The sequence below is a fragment of the Scatophagus argus genome, chromosome 12 (assembly GCF_020382885.2).
Source record: "Scatophagus argus isolate fScaArg1 chromosome 12, fScaArg1.pri, whole genome shotgun sequence".
Classification (NCBI taxonomy): domain Eukaryota; kingdom Metazoa; phylum Chordata; class Actinopteri; family Scatophagidae; genus Scatophagus; species Scatophagus argus.
This window is the reverse complement of record NC_058504.1, coordinates 11,700,934-11,721,905: the sequence shown is the minus strand read 5'-3', so window position 1 is coordinate 11,721,905 and position 20,972 is coordinate 11,700,934. Positions and strand designations below refer to the sequence as shown.

The window sequence follows — 20,972 nt, the reverse complement described above, 5'->3', positions numbered from 1 at the left end:
TTGGCTACTCTACATTGCCCTTAGGTGTGAGTGTGAGAGTGTGTGGTTGTTTGTCTTTGTGTGTTGGCCCTGCGATTGACTGGCAACCAGTCCAGGGGGTACCCGCCTCTCGCCCATAGTCAGCTGGGATAGGCTCCAGCTGCCCCGCAACCCTGACGGATAAGCGGTATAGAAAATGGATGGATGTCTCAGGGGCGTCTTTGAAGAACTTGCACCTGGGGTTCTGTCTGTTGTGGTAGATCCCAGTCCTTATTGATCTTGTACTGAGTGCTTGTTCTTGTACTGCCATGATTAGCACTTCTATGTTGTCTTTCAATCCAGCTTTCTCAAGCCATTCATAGGATTTCTTAATATTAGCCTATTCTTCTATCTGTCGGTACATACCATGCCCTCCATGATGGTTTGTCCTCCTCCTCATCATCATTTCCAGATTTCTGCTGCCTGAAGTATTTGCTTAGCGGTTCATCTTGAGGGGCCTTTCTCCTGATGTATTCCTTTGTTGTTTCATCCTGGACAGTGGCTCTGACACTCACTAGTCCTCAGCCTCCCTTGAGTGTACAATCACAGATTGCTGGACTTGGGGTGTGTTGCAAGGAGCTCATTTATCTTGATATCGATGACCTCTCTCTTTAGCCTTTAGCCAACATATTATGCCAGCAGGGTATCTGATGACTGGCAGGACATAGGTGTTAATGGTCTGAACCTTATTCTAACCATTCAGGTAAGGTAAGACTTCTCAGGACCTGCCTTACCTGCCTTATCATAAATTACAAATTTTGCACTCATCACTGCTCCCTGTACCAGTTGGTTGGATGGTCATTGTTACAGTCAAGAAGAAACAGTCATCTCATCCTATTCATTTACCAAGCTCTACTGTCGAAGCTTCCAAACTGCCACACATCTCTTCACTTATCTTAAACTAGTAACTTCAGTACACAATCCAGTAACTACCCAACGTTAGATGCCTCTTTAGATGCCCCTTGCGTTCGCACAAATGTTGGCAGATGAAGTAGTTCTAACCATAGTCTAACCTAAGTGTCCAGGAAGTGTCAAAAACCCACTGAAAGGATGTCATAAATGTGTCTGAAAACAGATGTACGGGATATTGATCAGCGTTCCTAAATAAGTGTGTGTTTTCAAAAGTAGAGAGCTAGAGAAAGCTAGTGATGCTGCGAGAGAAGAGGCATGGGGGGGTGGGGATTTGTGGTAAGAGGAAACAGGAGAAAAAGGGAGGGACCGAGGAACATACATTTTCCTCTCACTCATGAATGAAGGGGAGGTCCATGTTGTGTTCTAAACCAATGAAACAGACAGTGAGGTTTCACAATCAAATTAAGCCCTCATTCCTCTCATTAGAATCAGGACTGAGCTTCTTGGCAGTCAAAGGTTTACCGCCAACTGTTGAGACCGGACAGGAGTTGCACTTTCCTCTCAGACTCAGGAGGACCTAACCCACCGTCGCTTTCTAACTTGGACTGACAAGCAACTATGGGCTCCTTGGCGTGGGGCTTCATCACTGATTTCTTCACGTACGAGACCACCAAGTCTGTGGTGGTGAAGAGCTGGTCTGTGGGCATCATCAACCGGATCGTACAGCTGCTCATCGTTGCATATTTTGTCGGGTCAGTGATTTGTGTTTGCAAATGTTTTGGTTGACTGTGTTTCTCTAGTGATGTTCTCCTCCGAGCTTTGAAAAATTACGATTGGAAAACACAATAGCAGATTGCTTCTTCAGAAAAACTTTATTCTGGACCAGATTGTGAACGGTTTTACCTCCAACTGCTTTCAGTGAAAACAGTTCCTGCAGTACAGCTACAGGCGGCTATCAGGGGGCTATGTCAGTATTACATTCCTTTTTCCCCTCTTTAACTTGAAACGTGTAGTGAAAGTGAAATGTTCAACTACCTTATTAATTTTTTATACAGCAAATCATTTACTTAAGAATAGCAACAGCATGAAGTACAAAGATGTAATAACAGCAAAACTCAATAAAAGAATCAAGAGAAATCAAGTACTCACTGTTTTGAAGTGTGGAAGTGCTACTTTATCTAATTATACAGAATCTGAGTAAATGTACCTTGTTATGTCAGTGCTGCCAAAATTAATCCAGGAAAGACAAGCAGAGCAAGCGAATGACACCCACCTGGGGTTGTAGAAACATTTAATAACACAAATATAACTGTTAGACTCTTAGATGTCTCAGTTTCACCAGAAAAAACCCAGTTCCTTTTCTTCAATTTTTAAACCTGTCTCACTGTCACCAACATCTGGATGAGTAAATGTGCTTAAAACTGAAGTGATACAAATATAGGCCGAAAAGCAAAGAGAGGCAGATTTAGACATGTTACAGATCTAGGTGTGATTTAAAATTCTGATCTTAATTTTATTAGCCATTTTAACAAAATTGCAAGAGCATCTTTTATATATATATATATATATATATATATATATATATACATATCACAATTAGACAAGTTTTAACTCAAAACAATGCAGAAATGTAGATGCTTTCATCGCAAGGATTTTAGATTAGTGCAACTGTTTTTTTGTTGTTGTTTGTTTGTTTGTTTGTTTGTTTTTTACATAATCTAGCAGCCTCATATGTAAGGAACTGCATCTCATTTTTATATCCCAGCAGGAACTCTGAGAACACTCCACTGCCTTTCTTTTCAAAGTTTTAACTGTTGAACATCCTCCTCCTTCATCTCAGAAAAGCTCCCTCAGAAATTAAAGACTCACCTTTTTAATTTGAAGAAACTGCTGCATCACTTTAAAGGTTTCATTGTTAATGTCGTACATACATATGATACATATGTAAAAAAAACATGTGATACATACATATGATATGATATTATTATATAAGTGTTTTATTTGTCTGTGTGTTTGATTGTCAATTTTTTGCTGTTGTTTTTTTTTTGCATGATTTAATTTATTTGTATTGCTCTACTTTATCCTGTTTAGTTGTGTATTGCTATGTTTTAGTTGATGAAAATGAAAACTGACCAAATGATGCTTGAAAAATACTGATATTTTGAATGTGTAGCACTAAAGGGGTAAGGACATGTAATTTCCAGTTTCTTAGTTAGGAAAAACATTTGCAACCTTGGAAAAGGATCAAAATAATTTTTTTCTGCGGCAAAAATTCAGGGTTTTAGATGTACATTCAGGACAGCAGTAAACCTTATTAAACAACATAGGTTGACATAAAAAGACACAGTTAATTGTGTTCATAAAGAAGACTCCTCACATTCTGCATGCCTGAACTCTGGACCTGTTGTTGAATCTTTCTTGTTGTGTCCTTTGTCCTGCAGCTGGGTTTTCATCCATGAGAAAGCTTATCAGGTGACAGACACTGGCATAGAGTCCTCTGTGATGACCAAAGTAAAGGGTTTTGGTTACCATCATGGCCAGGTGATGGATGTGGCTGACTACGTCTTCCCTCCACAGGTGTGTTGCACTGATAGCACATGGTCAACGCCTACACGGACATAAGCATGGCCTTTGACCTTTGATACGACCGCTGCTTTCAAATGACAAATATCTTCTTGCACTGTGAAATGGTTCAACTTTGTCTGAGGTGCTCTTATCAGACAAACTCAGCCTTGACCTTTTCAAGGTGGAATGAAAGGTTTAGTGGTGGTTTGCGGTGCGTGTAAAGCATGTGAGAGTCAGTATCTGAAGTCAGAGTGAGTAGATAATGTCTTTAATAATCTAGAAACTAGAGTAGCATTTTTATGATATGATGTGCTATGTGAGGCACATTTTGATCATTAAATAGCATCAAATAAACATACAGTATACCAGAAATATCCTGTTGTGTTTCAGGGTGCTGGTGTGTTCTGCATCATGACCAAACTCATCATCACCAAAAATCAGTTCCAAGGAAAATGTGCAGAGGTGAGGACACATTGAAATCACTGGCTACACTGGATTTTAAGCCTTTACTAATTACGTTTTTGTACCACTTCATGGCTTGCTCCAACCTATATTACTTTATTAGGTTTTTGGAAAAGCTGCACACTCATTACTGTCATGGAACCTTTTATGTAAGCTTGTAAAGATGGATATCAGAAATTAGCTCCCTCAGTATATAATCATCCACCTGTCTGACATTATTTATTCTGACAAGGACAGGTGTTTCAAATAGAACAAAATCACAAAAGTGAATTCCTTAGCCAAACAAGCTGTTTTTTCAAGCTGTGTATAAGAATATCTTATGCCATTAAACAGAAGATTCCCTCAGGCTCAGCTGAAAGGAAGTTGAAGATGATATTGATTGCACTGCAGCCATATAGTGTGTAACATTTAGTGATCTAACATTTTAAGCTGTGTGTGTGTTTCAGTCTGTTGCGATGTTTAGTTGTCACACAGATGAAGACTGCCACAAGCATTTTGGTGCCATCCTTTCCAATGGTGAGTCTAACTTCTTCTTCTCACATCATTACTGTAGATATTCTCACAGTGTTACCTGAACACAGAAAGGCCTAACTATCCAGTAGGTACATTATCATTATCATTCTCCAAAGACAAAACACCTGCAGAGGTTGATTCCTCAGTCAGTTTAACATGCAAGAAATTCAGTGAACATAAACAAATCAGGTTCAAGATCTGGTGGCTCTACAGAGTTACCACACACAGAGACTTTTCACTGTTGGGAGCATTTCAGAGATGCACAATCCTATAGCTGCCACTGTATTATGCCATATTCATGACATGACAAATGACCTAATTCTGTCTTTCACCTGTCTTTCACACCAGGTGTAATAACAGGTGTTTGCCTTAAACCCTCAAATGACTCCAAGGGTCATTGTGAGATTGAAGGATGGTGTCCCACTGAGAACGACAACGTCAAAATGTAAGATTTACACAAACAGACTAATATGCTTGTGCACCAGATGACATATCCCACACTGAAAGCATTGATTGTCACGCTCACGCGTCCTTTTCTCTCAACATCCTCCAAAGCACACCGATGCTGGATGTGAATAACTTCACCATCTTCATCAAAAACAGTATTCGTTTTCCACTTTTCAATGTCACCAGGTAGGTCTCTTACAGGCATACAGCTGAAAATGTGACGAGTGCAAGAAATATGTAATAATCACACATAACCTACATATGTTTTTTTTCTAATCATAAACATGAAATCCTTCTCTTCTAAGAGGGAACTTTCCTTCCTCAATGACATCTGATGAGATCAAGCGATGTACCTACCATCCGGAAACGAACCCTTTCTGTCCCATTTTTCGTGTGGGGGATGTGCTGAACTACACTGGGCAAAATGTGGCTGGCCTGGCAGATAAGGTCTGAACTGTCTTATATCTCCTCCCTCCTCCTCTTTCTCCTCAAAATTCCCTTCACTCTTCATCTTCAGCGACCTCCAATTCCTAAGGATATCAAGTTGCTCGTTGCTGAGCTTTAACCTGACTGAATTTCTAAGTATTTCAAGTCTACATCACATATGAGGATATGAACAAGGAACTCTTTCTCACCACAGTGTGATCTCACACCAGCACTTTATTTTCCATCTTCAGTTACTTGATATTGAACAAAATGGTATACAATATTACACAAAACGACATGGGGCATCAACAGCAGAGAGAAAACAGGGAGGAAAAAGCTGTTGTGACTGACTAGCTGCTGCTAGTCCAGCCCCGCTAGCAGTTTAGTCTTGAGTTTGTTTTCAAACATGCATTTAGTCACTGCATCATCAAACTTCTAGAATCAAATATTATTGCTGATTATTTTCCCTGTGCCACTTTCTGGTGTTACCTAATCCTGATTATTACAAGTGAGCAAATAAAAAGCAGACTACATTTATCTTTACATTTCTGATTATCATATACTCATGGGTGTAGATCCAAAATCTTTTCCTCATTGTCTCCTTCAGGGTGGAGAGATTGGAATAAACATTGAGTGGAGGTGTAACCTGGACTGGAACATTGACTATTGCATACCCAAGTACTCTTTCACGCGACTTGATGCACCTTTTGCCAAGAACGCTGTCTCCAAAGGCTACAACTTCAGGTAGTGGTGATTTCATCTTGATGCCTGCTCAGTCTTTGTATTCCTTCTCAAATGTTGGTCACATGTTTTTACCCCTCTCCTTGAATGCAGATTTGCCAAATATTTCAAGACAGAAAATGGGACTGAGTTTCGGACACTACACAAAGCATATGCAATCCGCTTTGACGTCATGGTCACCGGCAATGTGAGTTGAAATGGAGTGAGTTGGATAGTGTGAGTCAAATGCCAATGTATGTCCTATTTGTCCCCTCCATCTTGTGCATTTCACCCAGACACAGAAGGTACGCTTTAGCGTCTGTATGAGATGCAACAGGTTTAAAACTACTTCCAATTGACATAAGGTGATCAGAGCAACTGCACAGCACAACATTACAAAGTGAGAAGGTCCCAAGAGGTATGGAAAGCCAAGCAATTCAGTAAAAGGTGATGTTTAACACATTTACAACACGCCAACTTTTACAATATGTGAACTCGGATTTCAATGTCAGTTTGAACAACAGAGCGTTATAAGTGGCTGGCTTTTTGGTTGAACCACTGGGATTACCTACCACTATTCAACATATTTAAGATCTTCTGATTTCTGTTATTTCTTTGTCCTTTTATTTCTTTATTATGTGGGTAGCCTTTAAAAATAAAATATTTGGACTGCAGTTTTATGACTGAATTCATTTTCAAGCCAGTTGTCTCTTCTTGCTCTACTTTTTGGTATACAAACATGTTAGTGGATATTCTAGCTTTAACATCATTCATCATTCAAAACATTAACTTCGTGCTGGAAAACTTTGCGCTCTGGCTGAAACAGCTAGCCTGTCCTATACGTAACCCTTGTAAAAACCACAGCATGTCATTTCTAAACTTTGGTTTTTACTTGTTCTGCTGGTCTCTTCCAGGCAGGAAAATTTTATACAATCCCAACTCTGATCAACTTGGTAGCTGCCTTCACCTCTATTGGACTGGTAGGAATTTCTGATCCACCTAAAGATGATCAAAGACATGTTTTTCTTTTGCTGTCAGCTTTCATTAAGCTTTTTTTTAAAAAAATCTCTGTTTGCAGGGTACTGTTCTCTGTGACGTTATCTTACTGAACTTCTTGAAAGGAGCAGAGCAGTACAAAGCCAAGAAGTTTGAAGAGGTAATGTATTTTTTTATATACTTATGCATTTATATAGTGACAACAGAGTGACTTTGACCAACACACTGAGGCTAGGTGAGCTCTTCTGTAAGAGCTTCGTCACAGATATTCATTGTTTTGTCCATCCAGGTGTCAGCATCTCTCGCTCAGAGCCCAGGCAGCCAGCTGTCACTCAAACCAGGTATCAAGAGCTCGTATGACTCTGGAGCCATTTCCCTCGCTACCTCTGAGCAACCTATCTGACTGAAGAACGGGACTTTCCTCTTTCTCCCTTGTTCTCTTTCCCTCATTGGCTCTAAAGATATTCATTAAGCCTTTTCTGATTGTCAGGATGTGACAGTCAGTTTTAGCCCGGTAAGTTTATGAAACTGGGTAAAGTAGAACAATACTGTCGCCATCTTCACAATTTTGCCACTAGAAATGGGACTCAGAGCTGTGGCCTTGTAGCTCATAACGATGGCACACTGATACCTCCTGTTTAGGGAGGTTCCCTCAAGAAAGATTCAACCCTTCACTATTCACATGAAATCTTTTCAAAGCTACAGTCATTAAAGAGCGAAGCATCCAGTAGTAAAAAGCTTATTTTATTGCAAGGAGTTTCATTTTATAAGACATTTTACAGCCTTTTAACTCCAGTAAACTGCAATCTCCTGTTTGTCAGCCAGAATATTAGGGCTGAATAGGTACATAATGAGAATAAAGCTGTGCTCCAACAAGCCAGAATTTGAAAAAGGTGTTCAATAAAAAAAAACAACAAAACACTGAGAATAAACTTTTTTTCCCAAACATTTTGGAGTATTTTTCTTTCTTTATTAACAGCAGCCCTTCTTGTTTGTCCTGCACAAATAAAAGCACTAAAGAGTCCTCTAATGGTGTAAAGATATGGCTAATGATGGGGTGTGTGCGTGCGTGTGTGTGTGTGTGTGTGTGTGTGTGTGTGTGCACAAGCAAGTGGTTTGAGGTTTACAAGTGGACCATTATTAGTCTACTTCTGGGTGGTGACGCACAGAAGGCCACGTTACTGTTACAGACTAATAGAGTAATGTCCGGACAATCTAAAAACAAATCCAATTTATTTAGTATCTCTGGTGCACTCACACATTTTTATCATTTACGTAATTCTCTGTCACTGTCTTTCTTGCACTTTCTGTCACGCACATACTTTACATTTTAGCGCCCCTCCCCCACTTTCTCTGCTCCTCTCAGTAAAAGTTGTGACCGGGGCACTAATAGACGAGCTAAAGAGCTTCTTAATGGCTCTGACAGTGATTTACGAGAGAGGATAGCTGTGAGGGGAGGCCACGGGGGAATTGACTCCAGTTAGCCAAAAAATTTGATGTACTAATTTAATCACACAAATCAATGTAATGCATGTAATGGAAATGACAGAATATGATACACAGCGCCGTGAAGTACTCTATCTCTCTGAACGGTGTCTCCGGTCACTCAGCAACTGAGAATGAAAAATCAGTCAAGTTTTCTCACTTCCAGAACAGCATTTGAAGACTGCAGTTGTGAAACACGAAAAAAGCAGGCTGATGTCACTTTTTTCAGTCAGTCTCCACTGAGAATAATTAATAAATATGACTGGGATAAAGAGGTAGCTAGAAGTTTTGTTTTTTAATATTTTATCTATGAGTAGTTTTCCAGCACTCGTATCCTGGAAAACAATATGGTTTGATGGTGTCTTGCAGATAGAAGAGAAGCGGGATACCGCTCTCATGTTTGTGCCATAAATGTGAACCTACAATACTGCCTGCGGCCGGATAGCTTAGCTCAGCACAGAGACTGGAAACTGGAGGGAAATGCCCGCCTGGTTCTCTCCTAAGGTAATAAAATTCACCTGTGAGAACATCATCTTGAGATCGCTACTTAATGTGGAATTTGGCATAAGGCATTTGTTTATATTAAAAACCTATGTGTAAAAATGGCACAGTGGAGATCATATAAATAGCAGGGGTATCAATCTTCTCATCTAACTCACAGGGAGAAAGCAGACAAGCGTTCTTAACAAAATGTAGAACTATTGCTTTAATGTAATATAGGCCCAGAGATAGTAATATAGACCAGGATAGTACACCCTATCAATGATAGGGTGACTCTCTGCAGTGAGCACATGTCTCTTAAAAATATGATTTCCACATTGCTTTAGTTGAACAGAGAGTTGCAGTGTGTCAGAAACCACTGAGCTCTAAACTCATATTTCTGTCTCCCTATGGGATTCATTTCCAGGATGGCCGGACACTGAGCCATTACGAAAGAGACATAATGAACATAACAGGAGACCAGAGAGTAATCTGCTGCTGTACAGTGTGACACAGGAGGAGGAGGAGGACAATAGATTATGTCTGATAGAATCTGGTGGAATAATATTTTCTCCAGTAACCAAAGAGTCTAAGCACACACAGAGCTGATTCCACACTGGTAAGTATGCGTATCCGGCAGTTAAACATCATCCTTGAGAGATGAGAAGGTCAGACTTGTTGCCAGTTTTAACTTCTGCTTTGATCTCTTTTCTTTTTTTTTCCCCTTTAACTTCTGCTGCTGAGGTGGTGCTAAGCAAAGCTGTGTTGCTGATGAGTGGCAGTAAATGGTTGTAGCTGCAAAGCCTTGAAATGCTCTCAATTCTGTGGTGCTGGTCTATAGAGAGACACTGTAAGTGTCCAGACAGAAATCCAGGCAGCAGACCTTCTGTGTGCAAAAAGGTGGTTATGTTTTCCGGCTTTTCACTTCCAGACCAGATGAAACTGCTTTGGAGTCAAATTTTGTTTCTTTTTCATCCATTTTAAAAAAAGACACGTCCCCGAGGCTAAATGCCCACGTTGGCAGTTTCACTATCTGCGCTTCCTCCCCGTGTTCCTCCTCTTAAGAGCCAGTATCCAGGCAGGGAGAGCAGGCCGGCGTGCCGGTGCCATCTCCTCTACCAGCGCCTGCTCCACCTCAGGCTCCTGCTGTATCACAGCGTCCTGCTCTGCTCCCGAATCCTCCTCTGAGTCGGTAGCATCCGGATTCAGCTCCGGAGGCGCTATGGTCACCAGCGCCTCTGAAAAACGGACCCGTCGGTTCTCCTCGACTCGCCTCTGATCCAGAGTGAGATGAATGGAAAACCAAAGGAAAGATGGAGAGAAGAGGAGAAAGAAAGAAACAGTTAATAAAGGTGATGTTGAAAACGTTCAAATTTCTCTAACATGTAAACAGAATATTCAATTAAAAATAATAAATATTTACATGATTTTTAAGTTTTCTTTTTGGTTTTAAGTCTTAGATTTCCTCAGTATCAAATATAATGTGAAATAAATATATATATGTATATAATCTATAAATGCATGTTATCGTGTAGACAAAGATATCAAAATGTCAGTAACTTTTAATAACATTGTTTTTTCTATGAAGTTTACTTTCTGCTTTGTATATGAAAAACATACTAACTGTACACAGTATATCATCATATCATACTACATACTGTAGTACATGTTTTGTTTTGTTTTTTGCAGTTATAGTACAATAAATCAACGTACTTTACTGTTTAACAACTTATACATTCAACGAGCAAAGACAATCCAACTGTGATTCTGTCTCATTTAATTTAAAGTTTACAAAGTAAAAGAAGAGAAAAAAATAAGGAGAAGAAGAGGAAAAAATACCCAAAAAAATTAAATCATAATCATAAATCATCATTATATTTTGTTTTCTGAGGTTTTGCCATTGTGGGAGAAAAATGTGAACCACACACTCAAAAATCACTTCTTTTATTATTTTGACTATTTTGAGTATATTTTACTAATTTTATGTATATTTTGAGTATATTTTATTTAACACCACATACTCAAACCTGCTTAGAATTAGCATGCAGCGTGCAGACCATTTAGACCAAATTATTATTTATTTTTTACTTACCCTTTTTGTCACTATTTCCACTGAGGACTCTGAATCTTGGGATATGGAGTGTTTGAGAACACCCTTTGGTGCATGAGCAAAGGGATTAAAAGCAGAAGGAGTAAGAAGTGAAGGAGGAGAATTTGGCATGTATAAAGGCATGACGCTATCTTGTTGTGACTCTCCGGCCTCCTCCATCACATGGCTGCTTGTCAGGCTCGGTGAAGGTATGGACCCCTCTGACAGAAGAAAGACAAGACAAACATCATTTCAGACGTATACGTCAACTTCAACTAGCAACATCTGACCGCTGTCAACTCAGATTATGCCGAGTATTAAGTTGTTCTGACCTCTGTCTGCCTCTTTTGTATCACTTATTTTCTCTGTTTGAAGCCTCTCGTCTCTATTCTCAGTTGAGTGATGGTGTCTCTTTCTGTTGAGCTGTGCTCTGTGCCTCAGCACTGGGTTGTTCAGAATATCTGCAGGCTGTGGATGAAGACAGATAACACTGTCACCAGTGGCAAGTGCTTGTGGGTGTTTTCAGGTCTTCACGTTGATGATGTAATCAGAGAATTTCTGTCAGAAATAAGATGGTTATGTGTTATGATTGATATCTAACCTGTGGAAAGGATGGAGGTCTAAGTGGCTGTCCCAGTCCACTGTCTCCAGATTGCACATTTGATTGAGCGTGTCCATGCTCCATTGGTTCTGATAGGTCAGCCTCTCTGTGAACATGCTGCTGCTGTTTTTCTTCTGAAACATCCATCCTAGCTGGTACAAAACCACCAGGCAATATCTGTGCCATGCTGAAACCTGAAACTTGTGATGCCTCAGCACCCCTGAAGCTCCACTTGCTGTTCACACCTCCTTCATGGTTCAAAATCTGACATGATTGACTGCTGCCACAAGAATTCAGTGGGATTTGGAGTTCTCCTGATGGTTTCTGAATAGTCGAGGCAGCTGATTGTTTGGGTTTTAGGAACTTGGCCCACTCTTGACCCGTGACAATCTCTTCCAGCAAGCTAAACGAGCCGAGGCCAATCTCAAAGTCACCAGCAGACCTGCCACAAGAGAAGAGACTCTGTAAGTTCAGCACAGTGTCTTCATGTAATCACCTAATCAGGGGCTCAGTTTTGTTTATATCACCCAGATTTATGTCAGAAGTCTTCAAAATCTGTGCAACATACAAAGTCTACTATGTTTTGCCTTCTGATTCAGGTGAGAATAAATCAATCAACTATTAAAATGGATTAATTCTGCTAAGAAGTGTTGTCCGTGTCGATAAAGCCTGATATGATCTTATTTCTCTGTGTCATAGGTCTTACAGAGCACACAGCGCTCTGCTGTTTTAGGAAAGTATGAAGTATTTATGAAAAGTGAAATGAAACTATTTTTGTCACTTTCAAAGATTTGTGTGTGCGTTTCCATTTCATGTTACTTGTTTACTTTTACTTAAATATTGCCCTTTTTACACCACTATATTTATGTCACAACTGCAGTTACCAGTTACTTTGCATTTAAAATGCTTTAAAAATGCCATAATACACGTAAAAAACAAGATGCAGTCCAACAGTAAATTAAACCACTCAGTAATATGTATTTTTAGCTCAACCACGACCAGCACCAACATTAATATGCAGTGATAATTAATATTTAATAATATATAATTATATACCATCTGCATACAAAATGAGTAATTTCTATAAGTATATCTTGCAGATGGTTACTTGCAATACAGTATTTGCACAGTATACTTCTTCCATGAATGGCCTCCTTAATGATAATTCATTTCTAGAGACTTTGGCAGTGACTGGGGTGTGTTTGGCACCTCAGAGTTTGAGAGGCACATTAGAGGGAATAAATTTAAGCCCTAAAAATATATATATTACAGCTAGAAACATTTCAGAAATACCTCACATAGCTCACCCGTTGTCGTTCAGGGCTGAGAACTTTTTGAAATTTTAAACATCACTACCAGTTTGACTGTTTTTTTTTTCATTTTAGGACAGTTTGTTGTTTGATTACCTTGTATATCCTTCATTAGTTTTCACTTCTGTGTGTGTCAGAGGGTTTTTGCTGGGGCCTCTGCTGTCTAGTGAAGGGAGGGCTCTTTCTTCCTTCTTATCTGATGCACTGACGGGAGTTTCTCTTGTCAATAGTTGGTTCTCAGGCGAAATCTGTCAAGTACACAAGTAGGAGTTTCACTTCAAGACGTTCGAATTTTGATAGCAGAATATAAGTATCATCAAATTCACCACTCACTTCAGTTCCTTGCTCATTCTTCTGCTCTTCTTTCTGTTCTTCTTCTTTTCTCTTTTTGCCAAAACTCCCCGGCCTGTCCTTCCATCTCTCCTTGATCTTCTGAGTCCATCTTCTCGTTTTATGCTCCGGTGATTGCTGTTTTCTTCTAGAGATGCTATTTGTTGTTTTTTGGTCAGCGTGCATGTCTTTACTTTGTGCCAAAGCTCCAAATACTCCATTTCTCATGTTCAACATTTTATCCTTCTGATTTCCCATGTCAAAATCTGGGGGCTTCACAGACCACATATAGACTTTGGGTTTAAACTCCTGGTCCTCGTCTTTATTTTGTCCCATGCTTGTTACAGCATCTTTATTACTAGGGGTGTGCCTTGTAATTGCAGAACTGCCAAAAGCCACCATTTCTCCTTTGGTCCTCTCAAAGGAAGTGATTTCAGCATCCTTTGTTGAAGGTGGTGTGATTCCAGGCAATGTGGCTTGACCCAACAACCTGTTTTCACCTGTGTCGCCAACAGCGTTGCCTTTCTGCGTGGGGAAGGAAGTGAAGCCCCTGTTCACTTCATAGCTAAGACCTGGTTGTTGTATTTTCTCTCCTTTGAGGCCAAAGTTATTGTCCACAGCAGGGATCCCAAACTCTTTGGAGGGGATACCGTTTGTATCAAACCCCAAACCATTTACAGGACTGTCAAGACAGGAGGCTCCTCTCACTCCATCTTGCCCCCATGTGGAAGAAGTTGTAATGGGAACAGGTGTATGCACGTATTCCTGACCCTCTCTTCCTGAGTGGATCTTCAGTCTCTGCAGCATGGACTGCAGCAAGCCCTGAGTGTCTGTTGGATTACGTGACTGAGACATTTAGGAACAGAAAGGTTGTTTATCAAATCCTGAAGTCATAGACAAGAATGACGACAAGGAGCGCATGTAAATATGATAATATAGGTCGCTATGCAGGGATGAATCCCACACAATTTTATGAAATGTGTTTGTTTTTTTTAAAAGAGTCTGCTCTGTGACAAGAGTAATGAGCTGTGTGGGAATCACGTCACCCCTTTGTCCGGCTTTCGTTGTGAAGATTCCTTTGAAGGTTGTTTCCCTCTTTTTTGATATTCCAGTGTTTTTCCATTGTCTTCTCAGTAGTTTCTCACCATCTTAAGGTTTCCTCAGCTAGAAAACAAATTCTTTTTCTCAGTGTAGGCTGCTCCTCCTCATGCATGTTTCACTATCCACTCCTCCATAATCCTCAGAAGTTTCAGCGGTAGTCTCTCTCTCTTTCTGTGTTGCTTTGTCACAAAGCTGAGTCAAACATAAACAAGTTCCAGACTTTTGTCCTCTTGTGTCTTTTCAAAGTCTCTCTCTCTTTCGCCAAATGTCCTGGTTTCAGTGCATGAAGGTTGTTTTAGTCACACCTTTTCGGCAACAGCCATTTATATCAGCGTTGAAGGGAAGACAGATGGTGAACAGCAGCGTTCCTCAGATCTTACACACTATAGCAGACCAACAAGAAAGACCAGTGAGGTGAGATAATTGTGCATTGACAGTGACTCTCCCTGTCTGTCTCTCTGCCCATCTTCCTATTTGCCCTCCCTTCCTTCCTATTTCTCTCTCTGGCTCCCTAGCTCACACATGTGCACACACACACCCTTTTCCTCACCACCCTGACCCTTGAGTGGTAATTACAGGGCATTTTTAGTGAGCAGCTGCTATTTATATATCTTCAGAATTAAATAAATATGAAAATGCCAGCACTGACCTTTGGAATAACCTATTTGATAGAAAATGTGTCTTTTTTTTTTTTTTTTAAAAAAAAAAAAACAAACCAAAAAAAAACTAACAATGTATAAACAGGTCTTTATTGTTGTTGTAGGAATAAAATAGAATTTTAGTTTTAGCAGAATCCCCTAACATGACACTGAAGAGACAAGAGACTAATGAAAGTTTTAGCTGTTAATATTACTACCCACCAGGTAGAGTCAATATATCTTATATTAATTACCAAATTTCATTTATTTCTCACTTTTTTGAAAAACAAAACAAAACTTTTTTGTTAAGTATAATGTTTGTTATACAATGTATTTGGTCATTCTAAATACCATACTATTAAGTATCACGTTATTATTATGTGATATATCGCATGTTTAATCTTGCTAGTTGAGGTGGTGTGAAGTCAAATTATATTCTGCTGGGGAGTTTGATGTATTCTTATAAACTAAACTATAAAATATTAATTCATATCAAAAGTAATTTTATATATTTGAAATAATCATAATCATATCAAACATTCCACCTTCATGTATTTATAAAGAAGTGGATGAGAACTTCCCCACTACCAACAAAGGTTTATCTTTCTTTTTATCTATCTACCTTACCTAACCCACATTTTATGGAGAAAGGCAGCTGTCAAACACATTGCGCATGCGCGTAGTCTAGACAACGGCCCTTTCACTTCTAGCCCCTCTGATTGGTCAACAGCACGGAAGCGGGCAATGGCAGCGTAAACAATCTAAAAGTTGGTGCGAGGCACTGCTTAGCTGAGCCGCTATAGAAAATAAAACGTAAAAATTAAGGTACAACTAAACGGAGTATGTTTTCAGCGCTAGGAGGACTGCGGTTCGGTGCGCAAACTATTGAATCCTCACTGGTTCACTTCTTGGTGGTGTTTAGCTGCTAGTTTCGGATAACGTTTAGCTAATTTTGCTAACTTAACGGAAAAATAACAAATATCTAACTTTTGGTAAGTTTAATTTGTAGAAATGGACTGCGTCGTCACTGGAGGAAACGTGAAAGGTAGCAAACGCTTCCTGCTTTTTTCAGCCCTATGTTTAACTAGTGCATCGACAAATAATAATAATTAATCGTAATTACATTTGTGTCTGTACTTACCTTCCAGTGTTGGCCAAAGCTATCCATTCTCTGTCCAGGATCGGTGATGAACTCTATGTGGAGCCTCAAGAAGATGGGGTGAGCTCGTCTGATACTGTCATGTACTCTAACACTTCCGTCTGCCATACATATAGACTTGTTGCTTCCTGTTGGTGCAAAATGATTTGGGTTTTTTTTTTCTGTTGTAGCTGGCCCTGCGGTCTGTGAACTCCTCTCGGTCGGCATATGCTTGCTTCCTGTTCGCACCGCTCTTCTTTAGCAGGTGCAGATCTTGTGCGTGTGTATAAACAGCACTGTAATGTGTGTATGTGTGTGAGAGAGAGTGATAGTGTGTGTGAACATCACATTTTTGTGTGTCACATGTAGGAGCTTTAATTCAACTTCCCCTCCCATTTCTTGTGCAGGTACACCATTCCCAGTGGGCACACATTCCGCTGCAAGATGGCAATAAAGGTGTGCTGAGTGAAAGAGATGCTTCATACATTTATGTCTCATATTCAATACGTAGACTGCCATCTTCTATGTATCCTAACTTTCCTTTGTAAAGCATACATCTCTAAAGCCCCATTAAATTAATTCAGATGCTCCTTCATCAACATCATCTGTCTTTTGATAGCACTACAGTTGTTTGTTTACACAAGATATGGATAGTTTTTTCCTCAGAATCACTGATTCCAAGGGCATGATTAAGAACAGAGTCTAATTAATGAATGAACATTATGGTTTCTTTTCTGTACTAAACTTTTTCTTTCTCTCTTCTGCTCTCTCTTTCCTGTAATATTGCTATTGTGGTAAAGCCATGGTGTTATCTCGTGCAAATTGTGCAAAACCGCTGTGCTTCCTTGTTTTAATAATTGTACATGAGGGTAGATTGTAAGAGAATTGTCGCATGTAAAACATGTTTGTGGAAACTAATAGTTTAATTAACATAAAATGCCCTCAGATGTTGCTAAAACAGTGTTTTCATGGTTGCTATTAGTATTAACTAATTAGGCCAATACCGGAATATTTCAGAGGCTATTAACTTAGTTATGGTCCTGTTCTTTTGTATTTAACATTTAGTTTTAATTCCTCTTATGTTCCTCTTATGTTGTGACTCAGAGTGTACAGGCTGTATTTAGGTCTCTAGCAACACTGGAGAAGACGGTGGAAAAGTGTCATATCAAGCTGCATGAGCAGAAGAACCGCCTCACTTTCACCTTACACTGCAAACACGGTAACAAATGCTTCACTGCCTTCTCAGGTGGTTCACAATTCTTTACATGGATTAATTCAGAAGGATTACATCTCTCTTGCACTGATGCAAGACACTTTTTATTAATTGTAGCACAGAACATGCATTGCATTGTGGCCTATGTGCTTGTGTGTTCAGAGTGTTTGGTTTTTTTCTCTGCAGGCCTCCTGAAGACGCATAATCTTTCTTTCCAGGACAGTGAAAGCTTACAGGCAGTGTTTGATAAAGACAGCTGTACCAATGTATTCAGATCCCAGCCCAGGTCTGTAAAATAGTATTTCCTTCTCTGTATAAATTTGCATCTGGTTTGCTTTTTGTCTTGTAATTTAAAAAAAATAGGGGATTTTTAAGGCTGCAGACTACATGTGTTTGCTTAAATGAAAAAATACAATTTCCAAATCAATGGAAATTATGTAGGTGTTGTCAGATTGGAATCTGCATTGAGGACAAAGTCAACAACAAGATCAGTGAACTGTAACACTGGTGCAAATTCGTCAGAAGTGGTAATTTTTTTCAGTCCTTCCTCACTCACAACTCTTTTGTTTTGTTTTCCCTCACTCTCAGGCTGCTGGTGGACACAGTTGTACACTTTCCTCCTTCTCTGGAAGAAGTGACTGTGGCAGTGAGTGGTGATAAGATGTGGGTCAGGAACCATGTGGAGGAAGAAGGTGATTGATAACAGTTTTTTGTTTTTTTTTTTCCACCCAGCAGCTACAGACGTACTTATTTGTAACACATGTGAACTGCATTTTACCAAGTCATAGTTTTATTTCACAACTCTCACTAATCTTACATTAAATATTAGAGTAATTTAGAATCAACATTTTGGTGCGACAGAATTCAGTTATAGTCAGGGTCACTTTCTGACAAGTACACAGAACTTTCAGACGGAGTATTCAGTCCATATAGCAGTCACTTTCTAAGAAAAAAACTAAATAGAAAAATAAACAATAAACAATTTGAATGTATTGAATGATATTTACTAATCCCACAGCCCTAACAAGTCATTGTGTTTTCAAAGTAGCTTTTCATTACAAAGTCAAAGCTAAAGCACACTACAAAACAAAGACAATTGAGATGAGCTCAGTGGTGCCCTCGTGTGGTAAAAGGCAGAATTGCATGGTGGAGTCTTTGTTCTCATTAGCCAAAAGTGGTATTTCTTCCAGCTCTGCAAGTTAACAGCAATGAAATATTAGAATAAAAAGTTTATTGTTATATGAAACTCAACTGTGCTTTTATCCTCTAATCACTCTTCACTTTTCTTTCCTTTTCTATTTCTCTCGCTTCCTGTGCCTTCTCAGACCAGTCAAAGGCCATGTTGACAGAGCTGTGTCTGGCTTCAGATGAGTTTGACCATTTTGCTGTCCAAAGTGCCAACAGCATCACATTTTGTCTGAAGGAGTTAAGGGTGAGTCAGAGGCCCGAGGAGGAGGAGGGGGGGATCACACAGCAGACAAATAGCAGGATTAGCCAGAAGGAAGAAAAGAGAAATTGAGAGAGGTCTTTATAGACAGTTAAATGCTGTTGTTGTATTTATTTTTTAATAGGCATTTTTAACATTAATTTACTCCTTTAGGAAGTTTGTTAAGTGGGCAATTTGTCATCTCTTCTTCAGGGTTTATTAGTGTTTGCAGAGTCTACTGGTCTCCCTATTTCTATGTACTTTGATGAACCGGGCAGGTAAGCATACTCACATACAGGTGTTAGTTGATCCCTTTTGTTATCACAGTGTACTGACATTTGCATCTTGTGTGTGTGTGTGCGTGTATCAGCCCTGCAGTGTTTTCAGTAACAGACAGTGTCCTGGAGGGGAACTTTGTGCTGGCCACACTTTCTGATGACATCAGTCGCCGTAAAAACAACAGTAAACGGTAACACTGAAATGAGACCGAGTGTGTAAATACTGGGAAAACATTGTTATGAGCTGCAGTCTTTCTTGTCAGAACATCCTAGAAAAGGCCGCTGGCAGAACAAACTGAGAAAAAAAACTGTTTTGCCAGGACATCATCAGTTATTCTCTGCAGTGATGCTACCTGATGGACAAGTGTGTTTCAGAGAATGCGTTACTTTGAACATTTTCTGAATTCTGAATCAACTTATTGCCCGTTGGTGTTCTAGCAAGCCCGTCTGTCCACCTGTAGTTCATTTTTAATACTTTTTAATACTTTTTTTTTAATACAGTTGTCATAAATGCATCACATTAGGTAACAGACATGGGCAGAGATGAATTTTCCAGTCTGCCTCTCTATGAACAGAAGTTGAATGTGATTTCCTGAAATGTGTCCTGTTTCAAATTCACTAACTTCCAAGGTGCATGGAGAAGGGAACATGTCTAAAAGGTCAAAAGCTAAAAGAGAGACTATTGTAGTGTAATGAAGCACTTAATTGGTCCCTGAAGCTTGAAAAAACGGCTGTTTTTGTATTTAATATGTGCGTGGGATGTCATATTTCCCTTTCAACCATCTCTTTTCTCAGAGCACACACGCCTCCACCCCCTCCTGATGACTTCATGAATGATGACATAGACTCCTACCTCATCTCCATGGATACCAGTATGGCACCAGGTTCCTCAGCTACAGGTCCACCCACACCCCCATTAGCAGATGCCACATGTTCAAAACAGCCTCCTGCAGCCAATCACAGGACAGGACTATACAGTGAGGAGGAGGAAGATGAAATGGCTGATCTGGAAGGACCACCTAATAAGAAGGTATGGTTTATTTTAATAAGTGTACTGATTACATTGTTCCACAGAGAGAGCTGTGACTGTAGTGAATGTTAGCAGTATTCATTGAGACACTTCACATAACTGCTCTAATTGAACAAACCTGTATGACGGTGTAGTTTTGCGTCAAGTCGAGGATTTTTGTGTCAGATCACAAAAACTGTGTCTTATACTGACAAATCACATCACGACTAGGCTTTGGGTAACACCTGATTGGTAATAACTGGCAGAAATAACTTCTTTTGCGTTTAAAATAAAACCTGTTCTTTTAATATTATTTAATTTTGTTTTTCTGCCACAGTTCTGTTCCCTGTTCTTTGGATCGGTGCTTCCTCCATCTTCTCAGATGACCACTCAACCAGTGACAAGTCAGGAAGTGTTGGCCAGTGACAGTGAGGATGACAGTGAAGTATAGTGACAGTGGACTGATGGAGAGGAGAGGCGTGGACTGAGCTGAAAGTGTGTGTGTGTGTGTTTTGTTTTACTTTTACACACATGCCACCTGAATAACTAAACAAAAAAAGATGGACACCGGGAATCCTTATATTCCCATCTTCACTGGCCTGTACAAGTGCTGTACAGGGATGGATTTTTTTTTTGGAAATGCAGAGACAGTGTGTGCACAGAACAGGATTGCCACTGGTAGTGTCTTCCAACCTTTATTGGAGTATCATAATGTGAATGATGGACGTGAAAAGAAGTGGGATTATGGAAAACTGGTCGAGAAGTTCCTGCTGTATTTTTTTGTTTTTTCCCGTTCAGATTTTGTTTGCGATCATGGTTTAGCAAAAAAAAAAAAAAATCTCCTCTAAATAAAAGAAACATGGTTTTCAAAAGTA

The 20,972-nt window shown here is 39.6% G+C and overlaps 3 protein-coding genes across 6 annotated transcripts; 2 read left to right on the top strand and 1 right to left on the bottom strand.

Moving 5' to 3' along the window:
- Nucleotides 1–1,065: 1,065 nt before the first annotated feature.
- p2rx3a (purinergic receptor P2X, ligand-gated ion channel, 3a) lies at nt 1,066–7,947 on the top strand. Of its 2 annotated transcripts, none has more exons than XM_046405305.1 (12): nt 1,066–1,622; nt 3,312–3,447; nt 3,826–3,897; nt 4,344–4,413; nt 4,759–4,855; nt 4,966–5,043; nt 5,163–5,304; nt 5,891–6,027; nt 6,118–6,211; nt 6,918–6,983; nt 7,082–7,159; nt 7,289–7,947. In XM_046405305.1, exons 1-12 carry the CDS (start codon nt 1,489–1,491, stop codon nt 7,400–7,402), a joined length of 1,218 nt encoding a protein of 405 aa, XP_046261261.1. In that variant the 5' UTR covers nt 1,066–1,488; the 3' UTR covers nt 7,403–7,947. The 2 variants fall into 2 exon arrangements, with proteins under 2 accessions (XP_046261261.1, XP_046261262.1); XM_046405306.1 differs by having other exon boundaries at nt 7,265–7,947.
- zgc:113229 (uncharacterized protein LOC550612 homolog) lies at nt 7,725–16,328 on the bottom strand. Its single transcript, XM_046405303.1, has 7 exons — nt 16,175–16,328; nt 13,298–14,778; nt 13,061–13,212; nt 11,655–12,096; nt 11,386–11,521; nt 11,057–11,274; nt 7,725–10,239 (listed from the first exon to the last, which is right to left on the bottom strand). Exons 2-7 carry the CDS (start codon nt 14,147–14,149, stop codon nt 9,994–9,996), a joined length of 2,046 nt encoding a protein of 681 aa, XP_046261259.1. The 5' UTR covers nt 14,150–14,778; nt 16,175–16,328; the 3' UTR covers nt 7,725–9,993.
- rad9a (RAD9 checkpoint clamp component A) lies at nt 15,747–20,972 on the top strand. Of its 3 annotated transcripts, none has more exons than XM_046405307.1 (13): nt 15,748–15,906; nt 16,043–16,078; nt 16,182–16,252; nt 16,363–16,436; nt 16,579–16,627; nt 17,276–17,390; nt 17,571–17,670; nt 17,973–18,076; nt 18,710–18,816; nt 19,024–19,088; nt 19,181–19,279; nt 19,884–20,118; nt 20,435–20,972. In XM_046405307.1, the coding sequence occupies exons 1-13, from the start codon at nt 15,876–15,878 to the stop codon at nt 20,546–20,548; spliced, it is 1,200 nt and encodes a 399-aa protein (XP_046261263.1). In that variant the 5' UTR covers nt 15,748–15,875; the 3' UTR covers nt 20,549–20,972. The 3 variants fall into 3 exon arrangements, with proteins under 3 accessions (XP_046261264.1, XP_046261263.1, XP_046261265.1); XM_046405309.1 differs by having other exon boundaries at nt 15,768–15,858; XM_046405308.1 differs by having other exon boundaries at nt 15,747–16,078.